At 48.5% G+C, this 26,046-nt stretch overlaps 1 protein-coding gene across 2 annotated transcripts in view; it reads right to left on the bottom strand.

The window, feature by feature from the left end:
- The window catches only part of CEP192 (centrosomal protein 192), a 1,702,116-nt gene that overhangs the window by 1,049,116 nt on the left and 626,954 nt on the right, over positions 1–26,046 (bottom strand). For both annotated transcript variants that reach the window (XM_069219927.1, XM_069219928.1), the window contains one exon: positions 24,159–24,307. In XM_069219927.1, coding sequence (XP_069076028.1) covers positions 24,159–24,307 — 149 coding nt within the window. The remainder of the gene's footprint in view (positions 1–24,158; positions 24,308–26,046) is intronic.

Genomic DNA, 26,046 nt, shown 5'->3' on the forward strand with positions numbered 1-26,046 from the left:
ACAGAATAATTAAGTGTGTAATCCAGGTGTCTTCAGTGATCATTGTAGGAAGCTGGCTCTGTAAATATATCAAAATGAGATATAGTGTGCACAGAGTCCAGGGGATACCCAGAGGCTTGACAGAGGCAATAACAGATAATACTAATGCTCTATTTGTGTTAGTGTGGTCGACCAGGTAGGCTTATCAGAGGGTAGTGTTAAGCATTTGTTGTACACACACAAGTAAAAGAAGAAACACAGACTCAATGACTTAAACCCAGGCCAATAGGATTTTACATAGAAAATAGGTTTTGTTAATTTATTTCTAGAACCACAAGAATTAATTTGCAGATAAGTACATAAAATCTCGGGTACTTTGCATGTAATACTTAAAACTTTGAATGGAATCAACAATGTATACAGTTTTCTTTAAAATGGTAAAATAGTCTATTGAAACAAAATGGACACTGCAATTTTCAACAGTTCCTGGGTGAAGAAAAGATGGAACATTTTTTCAGTTAAGTATTCAACGTACTGTTCCTATCTCCGGGTTTTAGGTAGTCCGTTGTTGGGGGTTCAAGTTAATACTAAACACCCACCACCAGCAACACGGGGCCAGTCGGGTGCAGAGGTCAAAGGAGAGCCAAATTAACATAGACTCCTCTGGAGATAGGGGGTACTCGGAATCAGGTTAGCCAGCAGTTAAGTACCTGCGACACGGAGGGCAGACCAAGTCCAAGAAGCACTGAAGAGTCCAGGGAGAACAGGAGCCCTGATAACTCGGATGAAGGTGCAAAAGAAGAACCACTGGTGAGAAGACAAAATCAGTATTGCACCAAAGAAGACATATGCGGGTTCCTGGTTGGTGCAGAAGAATTCCCATGCCGGATGGATGAATGCAGTCTGGTTTGTATAGCTGGATTCTGCCAGCAAGCCTTGGCTCACACAAAACATGTGGAAGCTTGAAAATGGTGCTGCCCGGGACCAGGCGGGAGCTGGTGGCCTCTAACCAGCAGGAGGAGACATAGAAGGTGCTCAGCAACTCAGAGAACCCTCAGAAGACCAGGCAGCAAACACAGGAGTCTCACAGCATGGGGACAAAGGAGGTGCAAATGGAGGCCCATGCAGCAAGAGACAGAGGATTCCCACGTCGCCGAAGTACCACTCAGGATGCTGTGCTTTTCAGGATGGAGTGCTGGGGGCCTAAGCTGTGCTGTGCACAAAGAACTTCTTGGAAGGACGCACACAAGCCTTGGTAACTGCAAGTCACACGGTGCCTGTCTTGCATGGGGAGGCAAGCCCTTACCTCCACCAAAATTGGACAGCTGGACTTTGGGACTGCCGGAGTCACTTTAGTCCACCACCTGTGCTGCTGGAACCATGCCTATCATCTGGAGAGGGGACCCAAGCGACAGGTCGTCGCTGCAGAGAGGTGCCTGCTGATGAAGGGAAGTGACTCAGTAACTCCATAGGAGATTCCTTTGGTTCTTCTGGTGCAGGCTGAAGACAGGCAGTCCTCAGAGGATGCACAACCTGGAAACTGTTGCAGTTGTTGGCAGGAGCTGAAGATACACTGTTGCAGAAGTCGTCCTAGCTTCTTAATTGCAGTTTTGTAGAGTTCCTGGAGCAATCAGCGGTTGATACATAGGTAGAAGATGAAGTAAAGGATGCAGAAGATTCCTGTTGGAGTCTTGCAATCCGGATCTGGAGAAACACAAGGAGTAGAGACCCTAAATAGCCCTGATAGATGCTTACCTGGTTAGGTGACCAATCCCCCTATCAGGAAGGGTCTCTGACGTCACCTGCTGGCACTGGCCACTCAGATGCTCCCAGAGTGCCCCACTACCTTGGAATCCAAGACACCCTGTGGTGGTGATGGACAAGGGAGTGGTAACTCCCCTTTCCTTTGTCTAGTTTCGCGCTAGAGCAGTGACTGGGGGTTCTTGAACCGGTGTAGACTGGGTTATGCAAGGAGGGCACCATCTGTCTCTTTCAAAGCATTTCCAGAGGCTTTGGGAGGATACCCCTCCCATGCCTGTAACACCCATTTCCAAAGGGAGATCGTGCAACACCCCTCTCCCAAAGGAAATGCATTGTTCTGCCTTCCTGGGTTTTAGCTGCTCAAGCCTCAGGAGGCCAGGAGCCGGTGTGAGGTGGCAGCAGCTGGGGCTGCAGTGAAAACCTCAGAAGGCTGTATGGCAGTTCTGGGGGTCCACTGTGGGGCCACCAGAGTGCATGGGATTGTGCAACCAATACTGGAATCAGTATTGGGGTACAATTTCCAGTTGATAGACACCTTACTTGGCCATATTTGGAGCTACTACTGTGAAGCTGTGCATAAGTATTGACCTATGTACAATGCACACTTAAAATGGCGTCCCCGCACTCAAAAAAGTCCGGGACAATGGTCCTGGACAATGTGGGGGTGCCCTCACACACAGATATTTTGCACCCAGCCTTTAGGGTTGGAAGACCTGATATATAGGTGGCTTATAAGTGACCTGGTGCAGTGAAAATGGCTCTGAAATGGTGCATGCACTATTTCACACAGGCTGCCATGGCAGTCCTGTAGAAGTGTTTGTATGGGCTCCTTATGGGTGGCAAAATAAATGCTGCAGCCCACAAGGATCCTCTGGAACCCCAATGCCCTGCATACCTATGTACCATATACTAGGGACTTATAAAGGGGGTCCAGTATGCAATTTGAAGTACAATACTGTCACTAGACTGTAGTGACAAATTTAGAAACAGAGAGAGCATGAGCACTGGAGTTCTGATTAGTAGGACTCCAGTGACAATTTATAAAACAGTGAAACACACTGATAAGCAGGCCATAACCCATAGGCACTGGGGTCCGGACTATCAGGATCCCAGTGACACAGTCAAAAACACACCAACATCAGGCAGAAATTGGGGGCAACATGCCAAAAGGCGGATACTTTTCTACACTTTGTCCCATTTATCAAGAGCTGCTGCCTGTATTTTTGCATGTTAGGTGGCCAGGTAACTAGTGTGGCTATATCCACCCCACCCTCAGAGACTAAAGTAGCTTCAGTGTGAACCCGGATTTGCTCTGGACACACTGCTGATCACACCTGGAAACTGGCTATTCCAGTACTAACTGGAGTAGTGCCAGTGGGATTTTTCTTGGGTCAGGCCATGTCTCCAGTTTGCTGTCCATGCTGTTCACATGGGCTTGGGATCAAAGTTTTTACCCTTATATCCATTTGTGGATGGTGAAGAGGTTCAGGGCCCACCCTCCTGAGCAGCTTTTTCAGGCCCTTGAGAAGACTTTAATTTTGTCCTTGAATGCCTCACCAACATTCCCCTGGGGATGTTTTGTGACCGCTTTTTTTTGGTCCCTCCTTGTGGAAGTCTTGGTCACCCTAGTCTTGACCCAATGGTCTGCCTTCTTTCCCAATTCTTGGGGAGAAATTGGACCTATGTCTACTAGATGTTGATGCAGTTTGTCACCGAAGCAGTTACTTAACAGGTGTTCCTTCATAAACAAATTATAAAGCCCATCATAACCATGCACTCCACTGACAGTTATCCAACTGTAAGGAAATGGCACCCTGTTGCAGTTACCCCCCACTTTTTGCTTGATACTGATGCTGACTTGACTGGGAAGTGTGCTGGGACCCTGCTAACCAGGCCCCGGCACCAGTGTTCTTTCACCTAAAATGTACCATTGTCTCCACAATTGGCACAACCCTGGCACCCAGATAAGTCCCTTGTATCTGGTACCCCTGGTACCAAGGGCCCCGATGCCAGGGAAGGTCTCTAAGGGCTGCACCATGTCTTATGCCACCCTAGGGACCCCTCACTCAGCACAGACACACTGCTTGCCAGCTTGTGTGTGCTGGTGGGGAGAAAATGACTAAGTCGACATGGCACTCCCCTCAGGGTGACATGCCAACCTCACACTGCCTGTGGCATAGGTAAGTCACCCCTCTAGCAGGCCTTACAGCCCTAAGGCAGGGTGCACTATACCACAGGTGAGGGCATAGGTGCATGAGCACTATGCCCCTACAGTGTCTAAGCAAAACCTTACACATTGTAAGTGCATTATAAGAGTATATGGTCTGGGAGTCTGTCAAAAACGAACTCCACAGCTCCATAATGGCTACACTGAATACTGGGAAGTTTGGTATCAAACTTCTCAGAATAATAAACACACACTGATGCCAGTGTTGGAATTATTAAAAAATGCACACAGAGGGCATCTTAGAGATGCCCCCTTTATTTTACCCCATTGTTCAGTGCAGGACTGACTGGTCTATGCCAGCCTGCTGCTGAGAGACGAGTTTCTGACCCCATGTGGTGAGAGCCTTTGTGCTCACTGAGGACAGAAACAAAGCCTGCTCTGGGTGGAGGTGCTTCACACCTCCCCCCTGCAGGAACTGTAACACCTAGCAGTGAGCCTCAAAGGCTCAGGCTTCGTGTTACAATGCCCCAGGGCACTCCAGCTAGTGGAGATGCCCACCCCCTAGACACAGCCCCCACTTTTGGCGGCAAGTCCAGGAGAGATAATGAGAAAAACAAGGAGGAGTCACCCACCAGTCAGGACAGACCCCTAAGGTGTCCTGAGCTGAGGTGACCCCTGCCTTTAGAAATCCTCCATCTTGATTTTGGAGGATTCCCCCAATAGGAATAGGGATGTGCCCCCCTCCCCTCAGGGAGGAGGCACAAAGAGGGTGTAGCCACCCTCAAGGACAGTAGCCATTGGCTACTGCCCTCCAAGATCTAAACACACCCCTAAATTCAGTATTTAGGGGCTCCCCAGAACCTAGGAAACTAGATTCCTGCAACCTAAGACGAAGGACTGCTGAGCTGAAAAACCTGCAGAGAAGACGGAGACACCAACTGCTTTGGCCCCAGCTCTACCGGCCTGTCTCCCCACTTCACAAGAACTGCTCCAGCGACGCGTTCCACAGGGTCCAGCGACCTCTGAAGCCTCAGAGGACTACCCTGCATCTAAAAGGACCAAGAACTCCCGAGGACAGCGGCTCTGCTCCAAGAAAGAAGCATCTTTGCAACAAAGAAGCAACTTTGAAAGAAGACACGTTTCCCGCCGGAGGCATGAGACTTTGTTCTCCACAAGTCGAGCCGGGGGCATTGGGTGCAGAGTGCAAACACTACAGGGAGGACTCCCAGGCGACTGCGAGCCCGTGAGTAGCCAGAGTTGACCCCCCTGAGCCCCCACAGCGACGCCTGCAGAGGGAATCCAGAGGCTCCCCCTGACCGCGACTGCCTGCTTCAAAGACCCGACACCTGGTAAGGACGCTGCACCCGCAGCCCCCAAGACTTGAAGGATCCGACCTCCAGTGCAGTTGCGACCCCCAGGTGGCCCTCTCCCTTGCCCAGGTGGTGGCTACCCCAAGGAGCCCCCCCTTGCCTGCCTGCATCGCTGAAGAGACCCCTTGGTCTCCCATTGAACTCCATTGCAAACCCGACGCCTGTTTAGCACACTGCACCAGGCCGCTGAGGGTGTACTTTTTGTGCTGACTTGTGTCCCCTCCCCACCCCCGGTGCCCTACAAAACCCCCCTGGTCTGCCCTCCGAAGACACGGGTACTTACCTGTTGGCAGACTGGAACCGGGCACCCCCTTATCCATTGAAGCCTATGCGTTTTGGGCACCACTTTGACCTCTGCACCTGACCGGCCCTGAGCTGCTGGTGTGGTAACATTGGGGTTGCTCTGAACCCTCAACGGTGGGCTACCTTGGACCCAACTTTGAACCCTGTAGGTGATTTACTTACCTGCAAAACTAACAAACACTTACCTCCCCCAGGAACTGTTGAAAATTGCACTAAGTGTCCAGTTTTAAAATAGCTTATTGCCATTTGTGTGAAAACTGTATATGCTATTTTGCTAATTCAAAGTTCCTAAGTGAAATACCTTTCATTCAAAGTATTGTTTGTAAATCTTGAACCTGTGGTTCTTAAAATAAACTAAGAAAATATATTTTTCTATAGAAAAACCTATTGGCCTGGAATTGTCTTTGAGTGTGTGTTCCTCATTTATTGCCTGTGTGGGTACAACAAATGCTTAACACTATCCTCTGATAAGCCTATTGCTCGACCACACTACCACAAAATAGAGCATTAGAATTATCTCTTTTTGCCACTATCTTACCTCTAAGGGGAACCCTTGGACTCTGTGCATGCTATTTCTTACTTTGAAATAGTACATACAGAGCCAACTTCCTACACCAACCATCAAGTGTTTTCAATGAGCAGTCAACAGAATCAACCCAGGTCTGGCTTGTGGTTTTGTGAGCCCCCTGAACCTAATCCTGTACTCAGTAGTGAATCCAAAGCCCTTAATCAGGGTAGCCTTCATGGGGTAATAGGATTCTGTATCTTTACCAGCGTGAGTAAGGAGTCTATCCCTACACTTTGCAGTGAACATTTCCCAAAGGAGGTTGCAGAAGCCCTCTTTCAAAAACTGTGTAGCACTAGATGATATCATCACCCTCCTCATATTTTGAGACAATCCCCTTAGGGAGTTTTAGGATATCAGTCTTCTCTCTGACCCTATTTATGTTGCTGCCATCATTAATGGGTCCTGAGCCCATTTCTGCTATCTCCCTTTCTACAGCTAGGAGTTGTTGCTCCAAAGCTAATCTCTTGGCCATCCTTGCTAAAATGATGTCTTCTTCATTTAGGGTGCCCTCAATGTCCCCAGAGGAACTGGACTCCCCTGTGGAAGAGCCAGATCCAGTGAGTTCTAATAGCTGGGACAAGGGTCTGGGGATCCTGGTCTCCCTAGTTAGGTGAGGAGGTGGGAGATCATCCACCTCATCTCTAACATCTTCTCTGTCCGAGTGAAGTTCGTCCTCAGCAGGGTGGTCCCTGGTGTACTTTGCCAAGAGCTCCTGGAGCTTGACCTAGGTAGTGTTGGAACCCGTTTTAATCTTTTTCAGCTGACAGAGGGACCTTAACACTGCATCCTTAGATGGAGGTAAGGGGTGAGGTTGAGTTCCATCACTATTCCCTCTGAGCTGCTCATTATGCTACTAAAAGTTGGGATTACTTTTTAAAAACTAAAAACTACTTCTAGTAACTAAATCCTAACTTTACAAAAACTTTTAAACTTAAAAAGAGATGCTAAAAGGGACTTAACCAAGGACCTAGCAGAACTTTTAAAAATTTTGAAAAAAATAGTCAAATTCAAAAATCAGTTTTCTAAAGGCAACTTTGGAATTTAGTTGTGTGATCAGGTATTGGCTGAGTAGTCCAGCAAATGCAAAGTCATAGACCCCACCGCAGATCCACCAATGTAGGAAGCTGGCTCTGTATATACTATCTCAAAATGAGATATAGTGTGCACAGAGTCCAGGGGATACCCAGAGGTTTGATAGAGGCAATAACAGATAATACTAATGCTCTATTTGTGGCAGTGTGGTCGACCAGTTAGGCTTATCAGAGGGTAGTGTTAAGCATTTGTTGTACACACACAAGCAAGAGAAGAAACACACAATGACAACTCCAGACCAATAGGATTTTATATAGAAAAATAGGTTTTGTTAATTTATATCTAGAACCACAAGATGGTAAGCACATAAAAGTTAACATACTTTGCATAGTTATAATCAGAATTTTGAATGGAATCAACAATGTACACAGTTTTCTTTAAAATGGCAAAAAGCTATTTTAAAAATGGACACTGCAATTTTCGATAGTTCATGGGGGAAGAAAAGATGGCAGTTTTACAGGTAAGTATTCGACTTACAGTTCCTATCTCTGGGTTTTAGGTAGTCCATCATTGGGGGGTCAAGTTAACCCCAAACAACCACCACCAGCAACACTGGGCCAATCAGGTGCAGAGATCAAAGGAGAGCCAAATTAACGTGGGCTCCTATGGAGATAGGGGGTACTCGGAATACTGTCAGCCAGCATGTAAGTACGCTCGACTCAGAGGCAGACCAGGGGGGATTAGGAGAGCACTGGAGGGGCCATAAGTAGCCACCAAACACATCCTTATCGTCACGGGGGCGGCCGGGTGCAGGGTGAAAACAGGACCTCAGGTTTCCAATAGAGGTCTATAAGGGGCGGGGGCACTCAGAGGCTGCAGGAGAGGTCTGTGAGAGTGTCTCGGGCACACCACCGGTCGGACAGGGAAGAGGGCCGCCTGCTGTTTGATGCTGCGCTGGGGGTCGATTTCTCCAAGGCCTGGGGGCTGCGGGAGCAGTGGCTCTTCAGGTGTCAGTTATCTTCCTCCAAGGCTCGCGGTCAGGGAGGGTCCTCTGGACTCTCTCTGCAGGCGTTGTCGTGAGGGCATGGAAGGGTCAACCCAGGTTGTGCTCTTGTTCCCAATCGCCAGGGGACCCTTTCTTGCTGGATGGACCACCTGGACACAGGCCATGGGCGTCGGGTGCACAGGGGTCAGGACTCGCGCATCTTGAGTGGGGTGACGTCCTCAGTTGAAAGTTTCTTTTGGACAGAGCCGCTGTCCTCAGGAGTTCTAGGTCCTTTGGGGTGCATGGCAGTCCTCTGGAGTTGTCAGAGGTTGCTGGACCCGCCGGATGCATTGCTGTTCTTCTTGCAGGTTCTTTGAAGCAGGAGACCGGTTGGTAGGGCTGGTGTCAAAGCTGTTATTTTCCTTCTTCTCTGCTGGGGTTTTCAGCTTAACAGCCCTCTTTATAGATCACCAGGAATCTGACCAGCTTGGTTCAGGGAGCCCTTAAATACAAGATTATGGGGCATTTTAGGGGTCAGAGGGCAGTAGCCAATGGCTACTGTCCCTGAGGGTGGCTACACCATCCCTGTGCCCACTCCCTTTGGGAAGGGAGGCATGTTCATATCCCTATTGGTCCCTGTCCTTCAAACCAAGATGGAGGATTCTGTGGGGGGGTGGGAGGGTGTAGGGGTGAGGGTGTCACCTCAGCTCAGTACACCTTAGGGGTGGTCTTGGCTGGGGTGGTCACTCCTCCCTGTTGTCCCTAATTTTCCCACCAGACTTGCCGCCTAAAGTGGGGCTTTGTCGCGGGCATCTCCACTAGCTGGAGTGCCCTGGGGCACTGTAACCCGAGGCTTGAGCCTTTGAGGTTCACCGCCAGGTGTTACAGTTCCTGCAGGGGGAGGTGTGAAGCACCTCCACCCAGGACAGGCTTTGTTTCTGACCACAGAGTGCACAAAGGCTCTCACCCCATGTGGTCAGAAACTTGTCTGAAAGTGGCAAGCTGGCACAGACTGGTCAGTCCTACACTAGCAGTTAGGCTAACATACAGGGGGCCTCTCTAAGACGCCCTCTGCGTGCATGTTTCAATAAATCCCACACTGGCATCAGTGTGGGTTTACTGTGCTGAGAAGTTTGATACCAAACTTCCAAGTATTCAGTGAAGCCATTATGGTACTGTGAAGTTCATAATGACAAATTCCTGTGGTATAGTGCACCCTGCCTCAGGGCTGTAAGGCCTGCTAGAGGGGTGAATTACCTATGCCACAGGCAGTGGTTTGCGGGCCTGGCACCCTGAGAGGGGTGCCATTTCGACTTTGCCTTTTTCTCCCCACTAGCTCACACAAGCTGCAAGGCAGTGTGCATGGACTGAGTGAGGGGTCCCCCAGGGTGGCATAATACATGCTGCAGCCCTTAGAGACCTTTCCTGGCCACAGGGCCCTTGGTACCATAGGTACCTTTTACAAGGGGCTTAACTGTGTGCCAGGGCTGTGCCAATTGTGGAAGCAAAGGTAAAGTTTTAGGGAAAGAACACTGGTGCTGGGGCCTGGTCAGCAGGGTCACAGCCCACTTTCAAAGTTGGCAACACTAGGCACAAAGTGGGTGGATAACCATGCCAACAGTGGCACTTTCCTACACTCAAACAATATAAAATCACATGGTAACAGCTGGCAATACTATTAGCTTCCAAAACGTATTTTGATCATCTAAGTGGACTACCTTTATCATTTAACCCCAGCACTAATTAAACCCTAATATTTCCACTATGATAAGTTTAGATTTGTTTTTTAATCTTAGTAATATTTGGCAAAGCTTTCACATACTCTTTTTGTGTCTAAGTTACAGTCCAGTGGCTTCCTACCTGATCAAAAAGCTAGAGGGCTCCAGCAAAGTGACAAAGCAACACTCGGTCAAACTTCAGTAGGACGGTCACTAGGTCAGCACACACATCAGTGTCTTTTCTCACAGTTCTGAGCAATTCATCCAACAACTTACAAATACTTTCATACCGAGTTTTTGTATGGGGGGAAAAAATCAAGGAAAAATAATAAATGCTTTATTATGGGGCCTAGGATTCAATTTTCTTCAGCCCAGTAAGTGAGTTTGCCCACACCTCCAGTTCTTTTACAGCTCCTATAACTTTTAGCCTTAGAGGTTTGCCCATGTGATTCGTAAAAGCACAGGATTATTAGGCTAAGTCAATTGTTAAAAAATAAATAAATAAAAAATGATAAGAAAAAGGAATAAAGCAAGGACCACCTATGTCCTCTGTCAGAGGAGAGAGCAGGTAGCCAGAGCTCTCACGAACAAGGTTGAGTCACCTAAGGTGAATAAACTCCAAGTCCAATGACCAAGAATATTGGATTGATTAAAGGTCCAATGTTGCAAAACCTAATCCAAATCTCACTGTTGGTCTATCTCGATCCTCAAGGCCAACACCAACATGGGCGAAAGTTAAAGCACTAGAGCAGTGTTAGTAATGTTAGTAATGTTAGCATAAATTCTACCAAACGGAGATTGGTACGGAGTTTTTAGCCCAATGACAACCTTAAACGGCGTTAAGTCAACTGTGGTTTGCTACAAACACAGTGTCCATATATTCACAGCTACAGCAGCTATTACAGCTGTCATCTGCTCTCTGCACGTTGATCACAGATCACTAAACTTCCAGGACTCCCAGAACTCCAAAGACAGGCACATCCAGGAAGGCAAGCACAACGGCGTCACTGCAGAGAACATGGATAGTCACGTTAGCTTCAAGTTCTTTGGCCACCAGAAGTAGAAGTTATCGATGCTTATATGCATTACTTGAATTTTTTGTAGTCCAGATAACCTCGAATAATGTCTCAGCGTATGCAATCTTAAGTAAAATAACAAGCAGCCTGGCACCGAAGAGGTAGATTTCACTGGGTGCTGGCCAACCAAGAGTCCAAATGAACAAGTTACTTACCTTCGGTAACGAGGTATCTGGTAGAGACTATCTAGCTGCAGATTACTTACCTTAGAATTCCCTGGCGTCAGCTTCGAATCCAGATTTTTTTCTGAGCAGTACCCTGCGCGCGCGCCATCGGATGGCGTCGTTCAGATCCGCGTGCCTTGTCAGCGTCGTTGGAGCAGTCTATGACGTCACGGTTGTCTATATAGACGTCGTCTCGGCGCACGTACGTCAGTTCTTTTCCACAACTTCCTGCGCCAGAAGCGCAGAGGCATAGAAGACCCAACCAATACACTTTTAACCTCTTTGACTGTTTGGAGTAAAAACACTTTGATGCCTATAAGAAAGGCAAAAGTTGCCAAAATCAAAAATATACATATGGTCACACAGAAACATATATACATATATATATATACACATATCCACATGAGAAAAAATTTCCCCAGAGCGGGGAGGCTTGGGCGGGTGTAAGGAATCTGCAGCTAGATAGTCTCTCTACCAGATACCTCGTTACCGAAGGTAAGTAACTTGTTCATCTGATAGAGACTTCTAGCTGCAGCTTCCTTACCTTAGAATAGATACCCAAGCTATAACCCATGGCGGTGGGTCTGAAGTTTTTTTTTATTTATTTTTTTATACTAGAAAGTCCTGCAAGACAAAACGGGCAAAATGCCCCTCTCTTCTCACCTGGCTATCCAGGCAGTAGTGTTTCGCAAACGTGTGTAAAGAAGCCCACGTTGCGGCCTGACAGATGTCCACCACCGGTACGCCACGTGCTAACGCAGTGGTAGCAGCTTTCCCCCTAGTGGAATGAGCTCTCAAGCCCTCAGGAGGCTGCTTCTTCGCCAAAGCGTAGCATATTTTTATACAGAGAATGACCCAGCGCGAAATGGATCGTTTCTGTACTGCCCGACCCTTCTTTGCACCAACGTACCCCACAAAGAGTTGGTCGTCCACCCGGAACTCTTTAATGCGGTCAAGGTAGAACGATAATGCTCTTTTTGGGTCCAGTCGATGGGGACGCTCCTCTTCCTTAGAGGGATGCGGTGGTGCAAAGAAGGTGGGCAGGGTGATATTTTGACCCAGATGGAAAGGGGTCACCACCATGGGGAGGAAAGAGGCACGAGTTCTTAACACCACCTTGTCAGGATATATCATGAGAGAAGGTGGCTTAGAAGATAAAGCCTGCAGCTCACTCACTCTCCTGGCAGATGTAATTGCCACCAAAAAGGCTGTCTTAATAGTGAGCAGCCGGAGAGGACAGTTATGCAAAGGCTTGAAAGGAGCACAGATAAGGAAGGTAAGAACCAAATTAGGATCCCACTGGGGCATAACGAAAGGCACTGGCGGGAACAGATGTACAAGCCCTTTCAAAAACCTCTGTACTATAGGTGATTTAAACAGAGATGGTTGATCAGGCAACTGAAGAAAAGCCGATAAGGCTGCAAGATAGCCCTTGAGAGTCCCTAACGAGGAACCCTGCTGGGCGAGAGACAAAATAAACAAAAGGATGTTAGACAGAGAAGAAGAAAGAGGATCAATAGACCTCTCTGAACAATAAGAAACAAAACGTTTCCAACGGCAGGCGTAGATCGACTTAGTAGAGAGACGCCTGGCTGCCAGAATAACATCACAGACCTCGGGAGGGAGGTCATAAACCATCAACGTCGCCGCTCAATTTCCACGCATGAAGGCGCAGAGTTGACAGGTTCGGGTGGAGAACCTTCCCCTGCTGCTGCGACAGAACTTCCTCCCGAAGAGGCAGCTTGATTGGAGGACCGATGCTCATTTTGAGAAACTCTGGATACCAAACTCTACGTGCCCAATCCGGAGCCACAAGGATTACTTGGGCCCGGTCGTTCTTGATTTTCTTGAGAACTCTGGGCAGAAGTGGTATAGGCGGAAAAGCGTACAGGAGACCTGAACTCCACTCGGGGCAAAAAGCGTCACCTAGCAATAGCCCCCTTGGAACCTCCAATGCGCAAAACTGCTGACATTGCGCGTTCTCTGCGGAGGCGAACAGATCTAACCAAGGCTCTCCCCACTGCTGAAAGAGTCCTTGTGCCACCTCCGGATGGAGACACCATTCGTGATCCTCTAAGCATTTTCGGCTGAGTTTGTCTGCTCTGGCGTTCAGAGAACCTGCCAGGTGTTGAACCACCAGGGTTATGCCCTGCTGTTCCAGCCATGTCCAGAGGCGTAAAGCCTCTTGACAAAGGGTTCACGACCCCACACCGCCCTGCTTGTTGCAGTACCACATTGCAGTAGTGTTGTCCGTGAACACCTGCACCACCTTCCCTTTCACAACAGGAAGAAATGCTTTTAATGCTAGCCGGATCGCCCGAAGCTCCAACAAGTTGATGTGGAGCCCGGATTTCGCCAGAGACCAGTGACCTCTGATTTCCACCTCCCCCAGATGGCCGCCCCATCCCAGAAGTGACGCATCTGTCACTACCGTTAGATCTGGTTGGGGAAGGGAGAGGGGTCTGCCCTTGACCCACTCGCAGTTCACTAACCACCACTGCAGATCTTCCGCAGTCCTCTCCGAGATCTGAACCACGTCGGTAAGATTTCCCTGATGCTGTGCCCATTGGAACTTCAGGTCCCACTGCAGAGCCTTCATGCGCCATCTGGCATGCTTGACTAACAGGATGCAGGAAGCCATGAGTCCCAGCAGCCTCAGAGTCAGTCGCACTGAGATCCAGGATAGAGGCCGAAACATCGGAATCATAACCTGAATATCCTGAACCAACTGATCGGGCGGATAAGCCCGATACTGCACTGTGTTCAGAACAGCTCCGATGAAAAAGAGCTTCTGAGAGGGAGTCAGATGTGACTTCGGCACATTTATAGTGAACCCCAGCGAATGCAAGAGGTCCGGCGTCGTCTGGAGGTGGGTGACGAGAGCCTGGGACGTAGGAGCCTTCAACAGCCAATCGTCCAGGTAGGGGAAGACTGACATCCCTGACCTGCGCAAATGAGCTGCCACCACAACCATCACCTTTGTGAACACCCGAGGGGCACTGGTGAGACCGAAAGGAAGCACGGTAAACTGAAAGTGCTCGTGGCCCACCTTGAACCGCAGATAACGCCTGCGGGCTGGCAGGATAGGAATATGGAAATATGCATCCTGCAAATCCAACGCTACCATCCAGTCTCCTTGGTCTAGGGCAGACGAAACCTGAGCAAGAGTGAGCATCTTGAATTTCTCCTTCTTGAGGAAGAGATTGACGTCCCTTAAATCCAAAATAGGGCGAATGCCTTTGTTCTTTTTGGGAATCAAAAAGTAGCAGGAATAACAACCACTGCCTACTTCTGATATCAGGACTCTTTCTATGGCTCCCTTGGCCAAGAGAGCTGTAACTTCCTCGCGGACCAAAGCCAGATGGTCCTCCATCAGCCATTCCTTTGTCGGAGGGATAGGAGGAGGAAGACAAGACTGGAAAGGAAGGGTGAAGCCCTTCCGTATGAGCTGCAGGACCCACTTGTCCGTGGTGATGGAAAGCCAGTGAGGGAGATGGAAACGAATCCTCCCTCCAACTGGATGGACATGATCCCACAGAACCACACTAGGAGGGCTTGGGCGCAGTGGAGGGTGGCTGTGCGGCGGCCGACCTCTGGCCAGACCCTCTGAGTCTGATGGTACCACGACCACGTCCTCTTCCAGGATGCTGTGAAGCCTGAGGACGGTGGCTAAACTGTGGCTGGCGTGGTACCACGCCCCTCCCGAAGCCTCGGAAGGGGCGAAAGACAGACTGCTGTCGTGCCGGTGCTGAAAGGCCCAAGGATCTGGCCGTGGCTCGAGAATCCTTGAACCTCTCAAGCGCGGAGTCTGCCTTTTCGCCAAAAAGGCGAGAGCCATCAAAGGGCATGTCCATCAAGCTGGACTGGACATCCCCTGAAAAACCAGTAGAACATAGCCAGGCGTGGCGACGTAGGGCCACTGACGATGAAATCGCTCTGCCCAGCGAGACGGTCGTGTCCAAGCTACACCGGATTGTAAACTTGGCTGCATCCCTCCCATCCTTTACAGTCTGGGTGAGAGTGTCCCGTACGCCCTCCGGGACCTGGGGAAGCACTTGCGACACCGTATCCCATAAAGTATGGGAATAACGGCCCAATAGGCAAGAGGTGTTTACAGACCTCAATGCCAGGCTGGAGGAAGAAAACATCTTCTTCCCAAGCTGATCCAGCCTCTTGGATTCCCTATCTGGGGGAGAGGAAGGGAAGGCACCACAGGAAGTAGAGGCTTGGACAACCAAGCTCTCAGGAGTGGGGTGTTATGTCAGGAAACTAGGGTCGCTGGGAGCGGGTCTATGGCGGCGGCCGACCGTCCTATTCACAGGAGGCCCTGTGCTGGGTTTGGACCACGTACCCAGGAGGATGTCTGTAAGAGACTCAATGAAGGGCAACAACGGCTCCGATGTTGACACCCCCGGCTGAAGCACTTCTGTCAGGATATTCGTCCTGACTGGCACCGTAGGCAAATCTAGGTCCAAGACCTCAGCTGCCCTACGCACCACCATAGCAAAAGAAGCCCCCTCCTCCGTAGCTACATTAGGAGGAGAGAGCATACCAGTATCTGGAGATGTGTCCAGTTCACTGGCCTCCCCTAGATCCTCATACCAGTCCTGCTGCAATCCTGATTCTAAAGGGTCATCAGACCCCTCCCATTCCTCTCCTGCGTCTGGCTGTTCCAAATAATGCTCAGACAATAATCTGGGCCGAATCTGCTCCGTCGGAGTCGACGTCGCTCCGGCTCCAGATCATCCGGAATAACTATGGGGCTGCCACCGGTGGCGGAATCGTTGACGTCAGACCCGGCACCGAAGGAGGTCGACTGTGAGAGACCGGCGCCAGTCCAGATCAGTTATCGGATCCTGAGATCCCAACGGCACCGAGGCAGAAGGGGCCCCTGCTGACCCCGCAGGGCCCGAAGACCCACCCGAGGGTACAGCCCGCTCAAAAACGAGATGCATGGCCTCGTAGAATTCTTTTATTTGAGCGGGGGTCGATCCGGTCCTCGCAAAGGGACCCTGGCGACAGCTCCGCAGAACCGCGCTCGGAACGTCGACGTTCCCTAGACGTCTCGTAAGTCGACAGGCGTGGCGAAGTCAAAGTCCGCTTGTACTTCTTCTTGGGCCTCTTACCTTCCGATGACTTCGAATGCGAGGAAGAGGACTTGGGGCTCTGGGAGCGGTGCCGCGACCTCCTCCTACTGAGAGACCGTGACCTCCGCAGAGTCGCGCCGAACGAAGACGAATGTCGGGCCGCAAGAAGCTTAAGGGATCTCTCCCTCAAGGCCTTCGGCGCCATGGCCCGACAATCGGAGACTAGGTGGAATCGTGGTCCTTGTCCAGGCACCAAAGAAAGTCGGTGCGGATCCGTCACCGACATGGTGCGATGACACGCACCACACGGCTCTAAACATCCAAAAAAGCGTCGACAAACCGTCGAAGCAGGGTAGCTCTTTCCAAAACTGCGCTTAACCGGCGTGGAAGGAAAAGAACTGACGTACGCGCCAAGACGGCGTCTATATAGACAACTGTGACGTCATAGACGGCTCCAACGACGCTGACGACGCACGCGGAGCTGGTCGATGCACGCAGATGCGAACGATGCCGTCCGACGGCGCGCGCGCAGGGTACTGCTCAGAAAAAAATCCAGATTCGAAGTTGACGCCAGGGAATTCTAAGGTAAGGAAGCTGCAGCTAGAAGTCTCTATCAGATACTCCACCTATGCCCAATGGGAAAAATTAAGAAACACTTGTAGGTCTTATGCTTTTAGAGCATTTTAGGTAAACACTGGTGGGATTCACTGATGGACATTTCCCTGGATTCACAGTGCCAAAAAATAAATATCTGAGGTTGCTAGGATTTTTACACCAAAAGTGTGCAAATGCTGCACAATACGACAGCTTTGCCTTCAAATTTGAGGAATTTTCTTTTCGTACACATACGTTTGCCTTCTAGGGTTAGAAACAGAGGGAGCCACACCACCCTGGCCTCATCAGAGCTATTAGCGTGAAAAAAAGAAAAATGCCTTGGGTTTGTAGTTTTGCATCTATACCAACTGCCCACCAGTCCTAATATAGCTGTCAAATGAAATAAGAAAGTCCTTTAATTCCCACGCCTTATCCCAGCTTCTAAATTACTGCAGTTTTCCACTGTTTAAATCTCATTCAAAGGGTGAGGCTAGAGTACCACACATTTAAATATATGTATACACCTATATAGAGCTATCTGTAAAAACCTCGTAATATTCAGAATTTTGCTTAGCATTTTAAACTTTTGGTGCACATATTTTACTATAGGGAGAGTGTATATCTCTCTCTCTCGCTATATATATATATATAGATATATATTCACACACACACACACACACACACACACATTACCTAGTGACGGTCATCCCTAGGCAGCTTTAGTTAGGACCTAGTTTCCATAGCCAAATCGTTTTTAATTTTGCCTATAACTTTGGCGCCGCTTGACAAATCTTCACAAAATTTTCCAAATGCATACTTTGGTCAGTTCAGCTGTTGTCTTGAAAGTTTGCGAGATGATCTGTGAAGCGAGGGCAGAGAAAAAAGGGGGGTGTCCAAAACACGTTTTCCCCATTATTTTTCAACAGGGTCTTTAGACACGTCTACAGCCCAAAACGCTGAACGGAATTATACCAAATATGACAGGAGGCTAGATCCTGTTCGGCTGATTACGCTTTTCGTGGTTTGGGGCAAATCCATTTAGTAGTTTTGGAGTGATTTAATGCCAAAACATATAGGGACACCAATCCTTCACAGATCCACTGTGGGCCGATCCGTGGATTTCAAAACCAAAGGAACAATCTGATTGGCTGGCCGCAACCTGGCAAATATTGCAGCAGGCATTTTATTTTATCAGGAAATGGACTCCAGGGCTGAAATGTGGGGGGGAATTGGAGCAGATGGGGCCAGGGTAGAGGTTCCCTGACCCCATGGGGTGATCAAGTTGTAATTAAGCAGCAAATAATAGGTTCAAACACCCGAAAATGTTTTTTTTATGTTTTGCGAGAGCCGCGGATCCACCAGTGGGGTTCAGCGCAGCCCTCGTTGTCTATCTGCTGGTGGATCCGCGGATCTAGCAAAACATACCCGCAAAACCAACACACACCCGCTCGGAGACGCTGCTACATCCACTCACACAGACATTCACGCTCACTTATACAGAGACTCTCACACCCAGGCAGACACTGCCACACTACTCTCACAGCAAGATGGACACTGTTACACCCGCTCTCGCACCGAGAGAGATGCGGTCACACCCAGTCTGACACCCACACTCTCATGCTCACTCACTCACACCTACTCACATTCTGGCAGACACTGCAACACTCCCTCTCACCCATAGAGACTTCACAACAAGATAGACACTGTCACACCCACTCACACACCTACAGAGACTGTCACAGATACTCACCGTCACACTCAGGCAGAGACTCACACAGATGTTTGAATTTGTATGCCTCACAACAGTTTACTTATTTTGGGAATAAAATAAAGCAACCCAAGTAGAAATGTAAACATATACAACTGTTGAAAACCAACTGTATCACAACTGCTGGCATAAAAACAAAAAACAAGGATGTCTGGCAAGGTGGTGCCATTCATGCACTAGAGTATTGTATACTGATAGTGTGATAACAGCCCCCACCACCCACCCCAACATTTGTGGTGCTGCTACAAGCCATGACAGATGGCAATAGGCTCCAAGATCCTAGTATTTGTCTGGGTTTGTTTTGAAGTGAACAACAATTTACTGACTTTCATTAACACCTTATTTGGTAGGGACAATATCTAGTTATTGATTCCTTACTATTGAAATTCTCCTAGGTGTCCGACTGTTACTGGGAGAATTTAGCGAGTAGTATAGGAGGCTGGCTTACTATATGGTGTACACCTATAGCTGAGGCACCCTGTACTGAGCCCAGGAAACCCTTAGTGATAGTGTAGGAGGTTCTAGATAACTAGAGCTCTCAAAATTATAGCTGTGGAGAGCAGCTAAGGCTTTTTCAGGAGGGTGTAAAGCGGTTGCAAATGCCACACAGGTCAGTCAGTGATGTACACACAGGAAAGAACCCCACCAGTGTTAGAAAAATGTGTTAAATTCATTATAACACACACTCTAGAAATAACGTTCACATACCTCCTAACTGAACATATGAATATACAAAAATATACTTAGTAAGAGCGAAGTAAAACCAAAAGTTAACATGGGCCCAAATGGAGGGGCCAAACCATATACTAAAAAAATTGAATGCGAAAATCACTCACAACCCACATTACCATCCAAAGATCCTTAGGACTGGAGAAGTACTAAAACCCCAAAGTAAAGCAGGGAGGATTACCCAGTCGCCTTTGTGCAGAGTTGTAATCCCGGGTCAGTGCCCATAGTACAACATGGGGAAGTTGCAGTTTTCTAATTTTAGGACCCTTCCCAGAGGATCCAGAAGAAACCCGGTGGGACAAGGGAGATTAGATAGTGCCATCCCACCGGTGGATACCCAGAACACTGGTTTACCTACACCAGGGAGTCCAGGTGCATAGGGCTAAAGATGTGTCAGAGCCTCCTGTTGAAGTCAAAGGGGACCTCGGCTGTCCGAGACTGCTGTTGTGACCCGTGGACCAGGTCAGCAGAACCCAGGCATGGATTACTGAAGAAGAGGACCTAAGGTAAGAGGGAAAAAGAGTCCAGACCACCTTGAGGTGACCAGGAGGTGCAAAAGGGCAACATCCACCCTTCTCGGAGATGCTTTCCTGACGGACGAAGGAGTGCAGCTGTGGAGTCCAGGTGACGCAGGGAGATTCAGGAGTTGACCATGAGCTGTGTGGGAGCTGGTCTTTGAATTGCACAGGGGTCAGTGATCAGTCATCAGTGGTACCACCAATAAGCCATGGCAATTATAGGGAAGCGCTGCATGGAGTTTGCAGGATTTGTGGGGACCAGCAAAGTCCAGGTGATCCAACCTTGGCAGGTAGGTCAGGGAAGCCCTCAGCACACTGAAGAGGGATCAGGAATTGATGGAGCCTCCAGCAGTACCCTCTGGCAGCAGGCACAGAGTTGCAGGGAGGTCACAGCAGCAGAGCAAAGAGGGATGCCCACGTCACAGGAGTTGCAGAGAGAACGTCATTCTTGGAGCTGGAGAGTGGTGGAGGCCAGGGCTTCTTGGAGCTAGGAAGTCTTTGGAATGAAGAGCTAACAAGCCTTGGCAATGGCAAACAGACACAGTTCACAGGGATTCCAGCCAAGCAGCTCCAGCAAGGGACCAAAGACATCCCCAGTTGCAAGCAAGATACAGCAGACCTCTGAAGTGACACAGAACCACCTCCTGTGTTGTACATCCATGAAGAGTCAGTGGAAGTGCAGGATCCACTAAGTGGTCATTGTTGAGGTGCCTGTGGATGCAGGGGAGAGTTCCTCTTGCTTTCTTAAGTGCAGGCAGAGTCCCTCTGACTCCAGAGGATGCACGCCATTGGGGTGCAGAAGTCTTTGCAGAACTTGGCAACAAAGTTGCAGTAGGAGCCCTCCTGCTGGTTACAGTCTTGCTCTTAGTTCCAGCGAAGAACAGCAGTGGTTCCAATATCCACGCTGCATTAGGGTCTTGCAGAGGAAACCTGCACATGGTTCCTGAAGTCTTGCAGACTACTTTGGGGTCACCCCCTTCAGGGAGCCCTTAAGCAACCGAGGAAGGGAGTTGGTCACTCTCAGCAGTGACCCACCTATCAAAGGGAAGTCATCTACCTGGCCTAACCAGTCAGATGCTCCCATGGGCCTCTGCCCATCTTGTTTCCAAGATGGCAGAATCAAGTAGCTACCTGACAGAGCTCTGTGGAGAGCTGGACATGGAGTTGGTCACTCCCCTGTCCTTTGTGTGGTTTTGCGCTAGTGGGAGCTGGGGCTCCTGCACAGAAGTAAACTGGTTTCTCCAAGGAGGGCACCAACTGTACCCTTCAAAGCAGTCTGGTGGCTCTAAGAGTCACCCCAGCTCCAGCAACACCCATTTCAAAGGGAGAAGTGGTCACACCTCTACTCCACAAGATCTGTTCTACCTTTCTGGCAGAACAGTGTCTGGGGTCGGCAGCAGCACAGGTTGGCATGCAGACCCTGCAAGGCTGTCCGGGCGGACCTGGGGGATCCTGTAGGGAACCCCCAGAGTTCATGGTATCAGTCAACTAGTACTGCAATCTGTGTAGTTGCATGATTTCAACACATTTGCTACCAAACATGCCTAGGTTCGGTGAAGCCATTATGTAATTGGACATTTCGTGTTGACCAGTGTCCACTACATACCTTAAGATAGCTTCCCTGCGCTTTCAAGGCCCAGAAAATGGAGTCTGGGATTTGTAGGGGCACCTCTGCTTATGCAAGGTGCCCTCACACTTAGGGACATGCACCATGCCCTTGGGCTGAAGAAACTACCAGAGGGGTGACTTTATTTAGGTGCAGTGACGAGAGTATAAGGCAAGCATTATATCTGTGATGAAAGGGTGCATAGACCATCTCACACAGGCTGCAATGGCAGACCTGTAGAAATGTTGCATGGGCCCTCATGGGTGGCCCAATATACGCTGCAACCCATGGGGGACCCCCCGGTGCACTAATGGTCTAGGTACGAAAGTACCATATACTAGGGACTTACATAGGTGCACCAGTATGCCAATTGTGGGTGTAAGAAGTTTACCAGCAACCACATTTTGGAGAGCAGGCACAGACACCGGGGTCCTGATTAGCAGAATCCCAGTGAACTACAGTCGAAGCACAACTAACAGGCAAAACGTGGGAGTAACTATGCTAGAAAGATAGCACTTTCCTTCACCAAGCTCTCAGAGGTGGGGTGTTGAGCCAGAAAACTTGGGTCCCCTGGAGTGGGGTGATGATGCAGGGCAATAGTCCAGTTTACAGAAGCCCCTGTGCTGGGTTTGGACCAGGTACCCAGTAGGACATCCGTAAGGGCCTCAATAAACAGGACCATGGCATCCTAGGTGGAAGCTCCAGGAGTAGCAACTCTGTCAGGAGACTCGTCCTGGAAGTAACCAAAGGCAACTCAAGGTCCAGGACCTCAGTTGCCATCCTCACCATCACAGGCTAGGATGTCCCCTCGTCTGTAGCCACAGTGGGGAAAAAATCATGCCACAATCTGGAGAAGTAGCCATTCCGTTGGCTTCACCCAAGTCTGTACGCAGTGCTTAGGTTGTTCTTCCTGCAGCTAGAATTCTAGGGTCCAGTGACCACTCTCATTCACCCTGTAAACTAGCCCATAATAAAAGGGCTCAGGACCCGACCTAGGAGGCATAACTCCTGCTGGCATTGGAATCCACATAGTATGACACCCATCCGGCTCTGTGCCAGAGTTGGGGATTACAATGAGGATGGACCTGCCCGTGGGCGAGGACAGCACAGAAGCATCAGGGAAGGCCAGAGTGGTACTACTGATGTCAGTCCTAATGCAGGACTGCATCTTTGGATCCCCCTTGACGCCGAAGCAGCCTGCATGGAACCCAAAAGGGCCCCCCCTCGGACTCCGCTGGGCCCAAAGGCACTCCAGCAGTGTTGGACTGCCCAAATTTGAGGTGCATGGCCTAATAAAACTGAGTTGGGCAGGGGTCACTCCAGCTCCTGGAAACTTAAGGAGACGCGGAGTCGAACCAGGCGCAGGCTCCACAGTGAGGTCTAGAAAGTCGATGCTCCCTAGTCTTGTCCGCCAACAGACGAGTAGAAGTCGAAAAAAGCTTCAACTTCTTAGATTTCTTCATCTCAACTTAACAGTTCTCCCAAGGACTTTGAGTGGGACAACGAAAAGATGGAGGGCTCTGAGACTGATCCTAGGATTTCACTCTTGACCGAGATCTCAACGTGCGGAGTTGTGCATCGGACCTCCATCAGCTTCAGGGATTGCTCCGTCAAAGCATTTGAATGCATGGCCCGACACTCAAATATGACTTTGTGTTGTGGTTGGACTCCAGGCACCAAATACACACGAGGTGAGGATCTGTCACGGACATGGCCCAATGACAAGAACCACAGGGCTTGAACCCTTCTTACTCAATGACATCCTCGATGCACCAGGAGGTGAAAATTCTAAAATATCTTAGACAAAAAGGTTTTTAAAAAAAAGGCAGTCAAAAAAATGACTGAGTAGCAGCTCTCTATCAGCGTTTGCTGGCACGGAAAGAAAATAACTGACATCAGCGCGCTGGGGTGGCAGCGCAACGTCATATCTGACACAGACAACAGACACAGTCACCTGACTGCATACAGGGCTGCTGCTTACAAAATTCTCTGGGTCAGAGAGGGAGGGACATTCTTAAGGAATCTACAACTAGAAGTCTTTATTAGATCAGATCTGTAGATGTATTATAAATTCCATTCTAAAACATTACATACAAAGATAGAGATAGCCCGATATTAACAATTAATTTGTAATGTATAAGAATTCTGCAGAGAATTTACTGCACATCAGAAACTACAATATAAATTGTACCCAAGTTTATCATCCACCAGTTATTACCACCACTCCGTATTTTCTTTTTTTTTCTTCTCAGGTATCCAACCATTTGGATGGAGAGGGTCAGATGATATGCGTCTCCATCTTAGATGTATGTCGTAATGGAAAGTGAGCAGTCATTGCTGCGGATCAAATCAAATGACAATCTGTAACCTCTGTAAAGGTTGCTATATGATCTCATGATAAGAAATTTTATATCAATTACATAATGGTTCATTCGGAAAAGTCAGCAATATAACTGTACTAGGTGCAAATACAGCAAGGAGATGAAACATATGGTGTTGGAGTAAATATATTCAGCAAAGGTATCAGAGAGTTGCGTGTTCTTGAACAACAAGAGTTCCTCCAATTTCCAAAGAAATGTACACAATTCTGCAACAGAACCCCTCAGCAAAATTATGCAGACAATGGAAGAGCCAATTTCTCACTATTTTATTACTCACAGTAACTCTTAATGGACCGAACTGAATAGACATTAGACACTAATGAAAATGAGAAGTTATTGTAGAAAAACATACCTTTTCACCATTAACAGAAACACTGAGGGTCCCAAGGTTAACATACAACCAGCCTCCAGTTGGATTAAACACGCTAAGAGATGTCTGTGACGCAATTCCCACACAGCATGCATTAGGGAATCTTATCTCTTCCGGGACCTTAACATGCTCTACAATGGAGACCAAACAATGACATTTTAATTGTTTTATTTAAAGGGTGACAGGAATCAAGTTAACTTAACACTTTAAAATAATCACATATTAAAAACAGGAAAAAGTACTTACCTGTATTCCTTGTTCACCCCCAGGGGAAAACTCATCAAATTCATAAGCAATGAATTATCGCAAAAGAAGTATCTCAGCAGACTTTAAAAATATCAATCCCCATCTCTGTTTTTCTCTATCTCCGTCTACCTCTACCTCGTATCTCTCCATCAAGTGCTACATAATGCTTTCTCCCTCTAGCTCCTCCTCGCTATCTCTTTATTCTATCTCTACTGCTCGTTGTGTCATGTGTGTATTTTTATAGCGCTTTATCACCCTTGAGGATATCCTGACACTTTGCAGGTGAGCTAAGGTTAGCTTCCCAGGGACTTACTCGAAGAGACAAGTCTGGAGTTTCTTGCAGAATTTCACAAGAGATGAGGCTCTCATGTGGTGTGGAACAGCGTTCCACGCTTTAGGAGGAATATTGTGCTTGTAGGAGTTCAGCTGAGATGCCCTGAGAATTGGTGGAGATGTGCACAGCTGTTCAGATATGATGAACTTGTGTTATGTAGTGCTTCATGTGTGAGGGTGAGAAGATTGAACTATGTGCATTTGTGTATCAGAAGTCAATGGAGTTCCCTCAGGTGAGGTGTAACGTGAGACAGGTGTGGGAGGCTGAGGACCGGACTGTCTGCTGTGTTGCATTTGTCTGTGTTGTTGCATTTTTGCAAGTTTCTTGCCGATTCCTGCATAGAGGGTGGTCACATAGTCTAGTCCACTGCTGATGAGGGCTTGGATGATAATGTTTGGTATCTACCTTTTATCTTTCTCAGCATCCTTAGGGTGTGGAAGCAGGGCAAATGCACAGATCTGGGCGGACAAGCCCAGCTTTTTGTTGAGGATGATCTCAAGGTTTATTACGTGGGGGGCAGTAGTGGAACAAGGGTCTGTGGAGCCCTGGGGCAAAGCACACCTTTCTGAAGATCACCACTTTGGTCTTGTCCGTGTTCAGTTTACGGCAGTTGTAATTCATCCATGTGGCTACTTTGAGCATGCAGGAGCCGAAGTTGTTTCTTCTGCTGGGTGTTGTGTGACTGGGTGATGTCTGCCAGGGGAGTCATGTAGAAGTTGAAGAGGGTCTGACTGATTGACGAGCCATCCAAGACTCCACAAATTTGTTTCCAGGATTCTGAGGAGTAAGGCAACATGTTGATTGTTTGGGTTCTTCTGAGAAAGGAGTAGATCCTTAAGAGGACGAGTCCTTGGATGCCAGACTCAAACTGTCTTATTAGGATGGGATGCCTGCAGAGGTCAAGTAGGATGAGGGCTGCGGGTTCCATTTTTTCAAGAATCATCTGGATGTTGTCTGTCGCTGCAATGAGGGCTGTCTCTGGATTGTGGTCAATCTTTATTGTTTGTGCGCTCCACCTCTCTTGAATCCTTTAGCTCAGTCATTCTCTCTTTATTAGAAATATGGGTAGGCAGATATTCCATTAAAATAATTTTGGGTGTGGCTATTAACATTGGTGTCATTTGACAAATCTGACTATAGAAAAAAAAAATGTAGCTCAGCCCATTCATGGAAAATTTTGCACTGATCTCTCGGGGGCGTGGGAGGCGGCGGATTGTCTATGTTAATTCCTAAAGGAAACTTTGCTCTTCGATACAGAAAAAAGAGGTGAACAGCATTGAACGAAGTGAG

This window comes from Pleurodeles waltl, chromosome 2_2 (assembly GCF_031143425.1).
Source record: "Pleurodeles waltl isolate 20211129_DDA chromosome 2_2, aPleWal1.hap1.20221129, whole genome shotgun sequence".
NCBI classification, from domain to species: Eukaryota; Metazoa; Chordata; class Amphibia; order Caudata; family Salamandridae; genus Pleurodeles; species Pleurodeles waltl.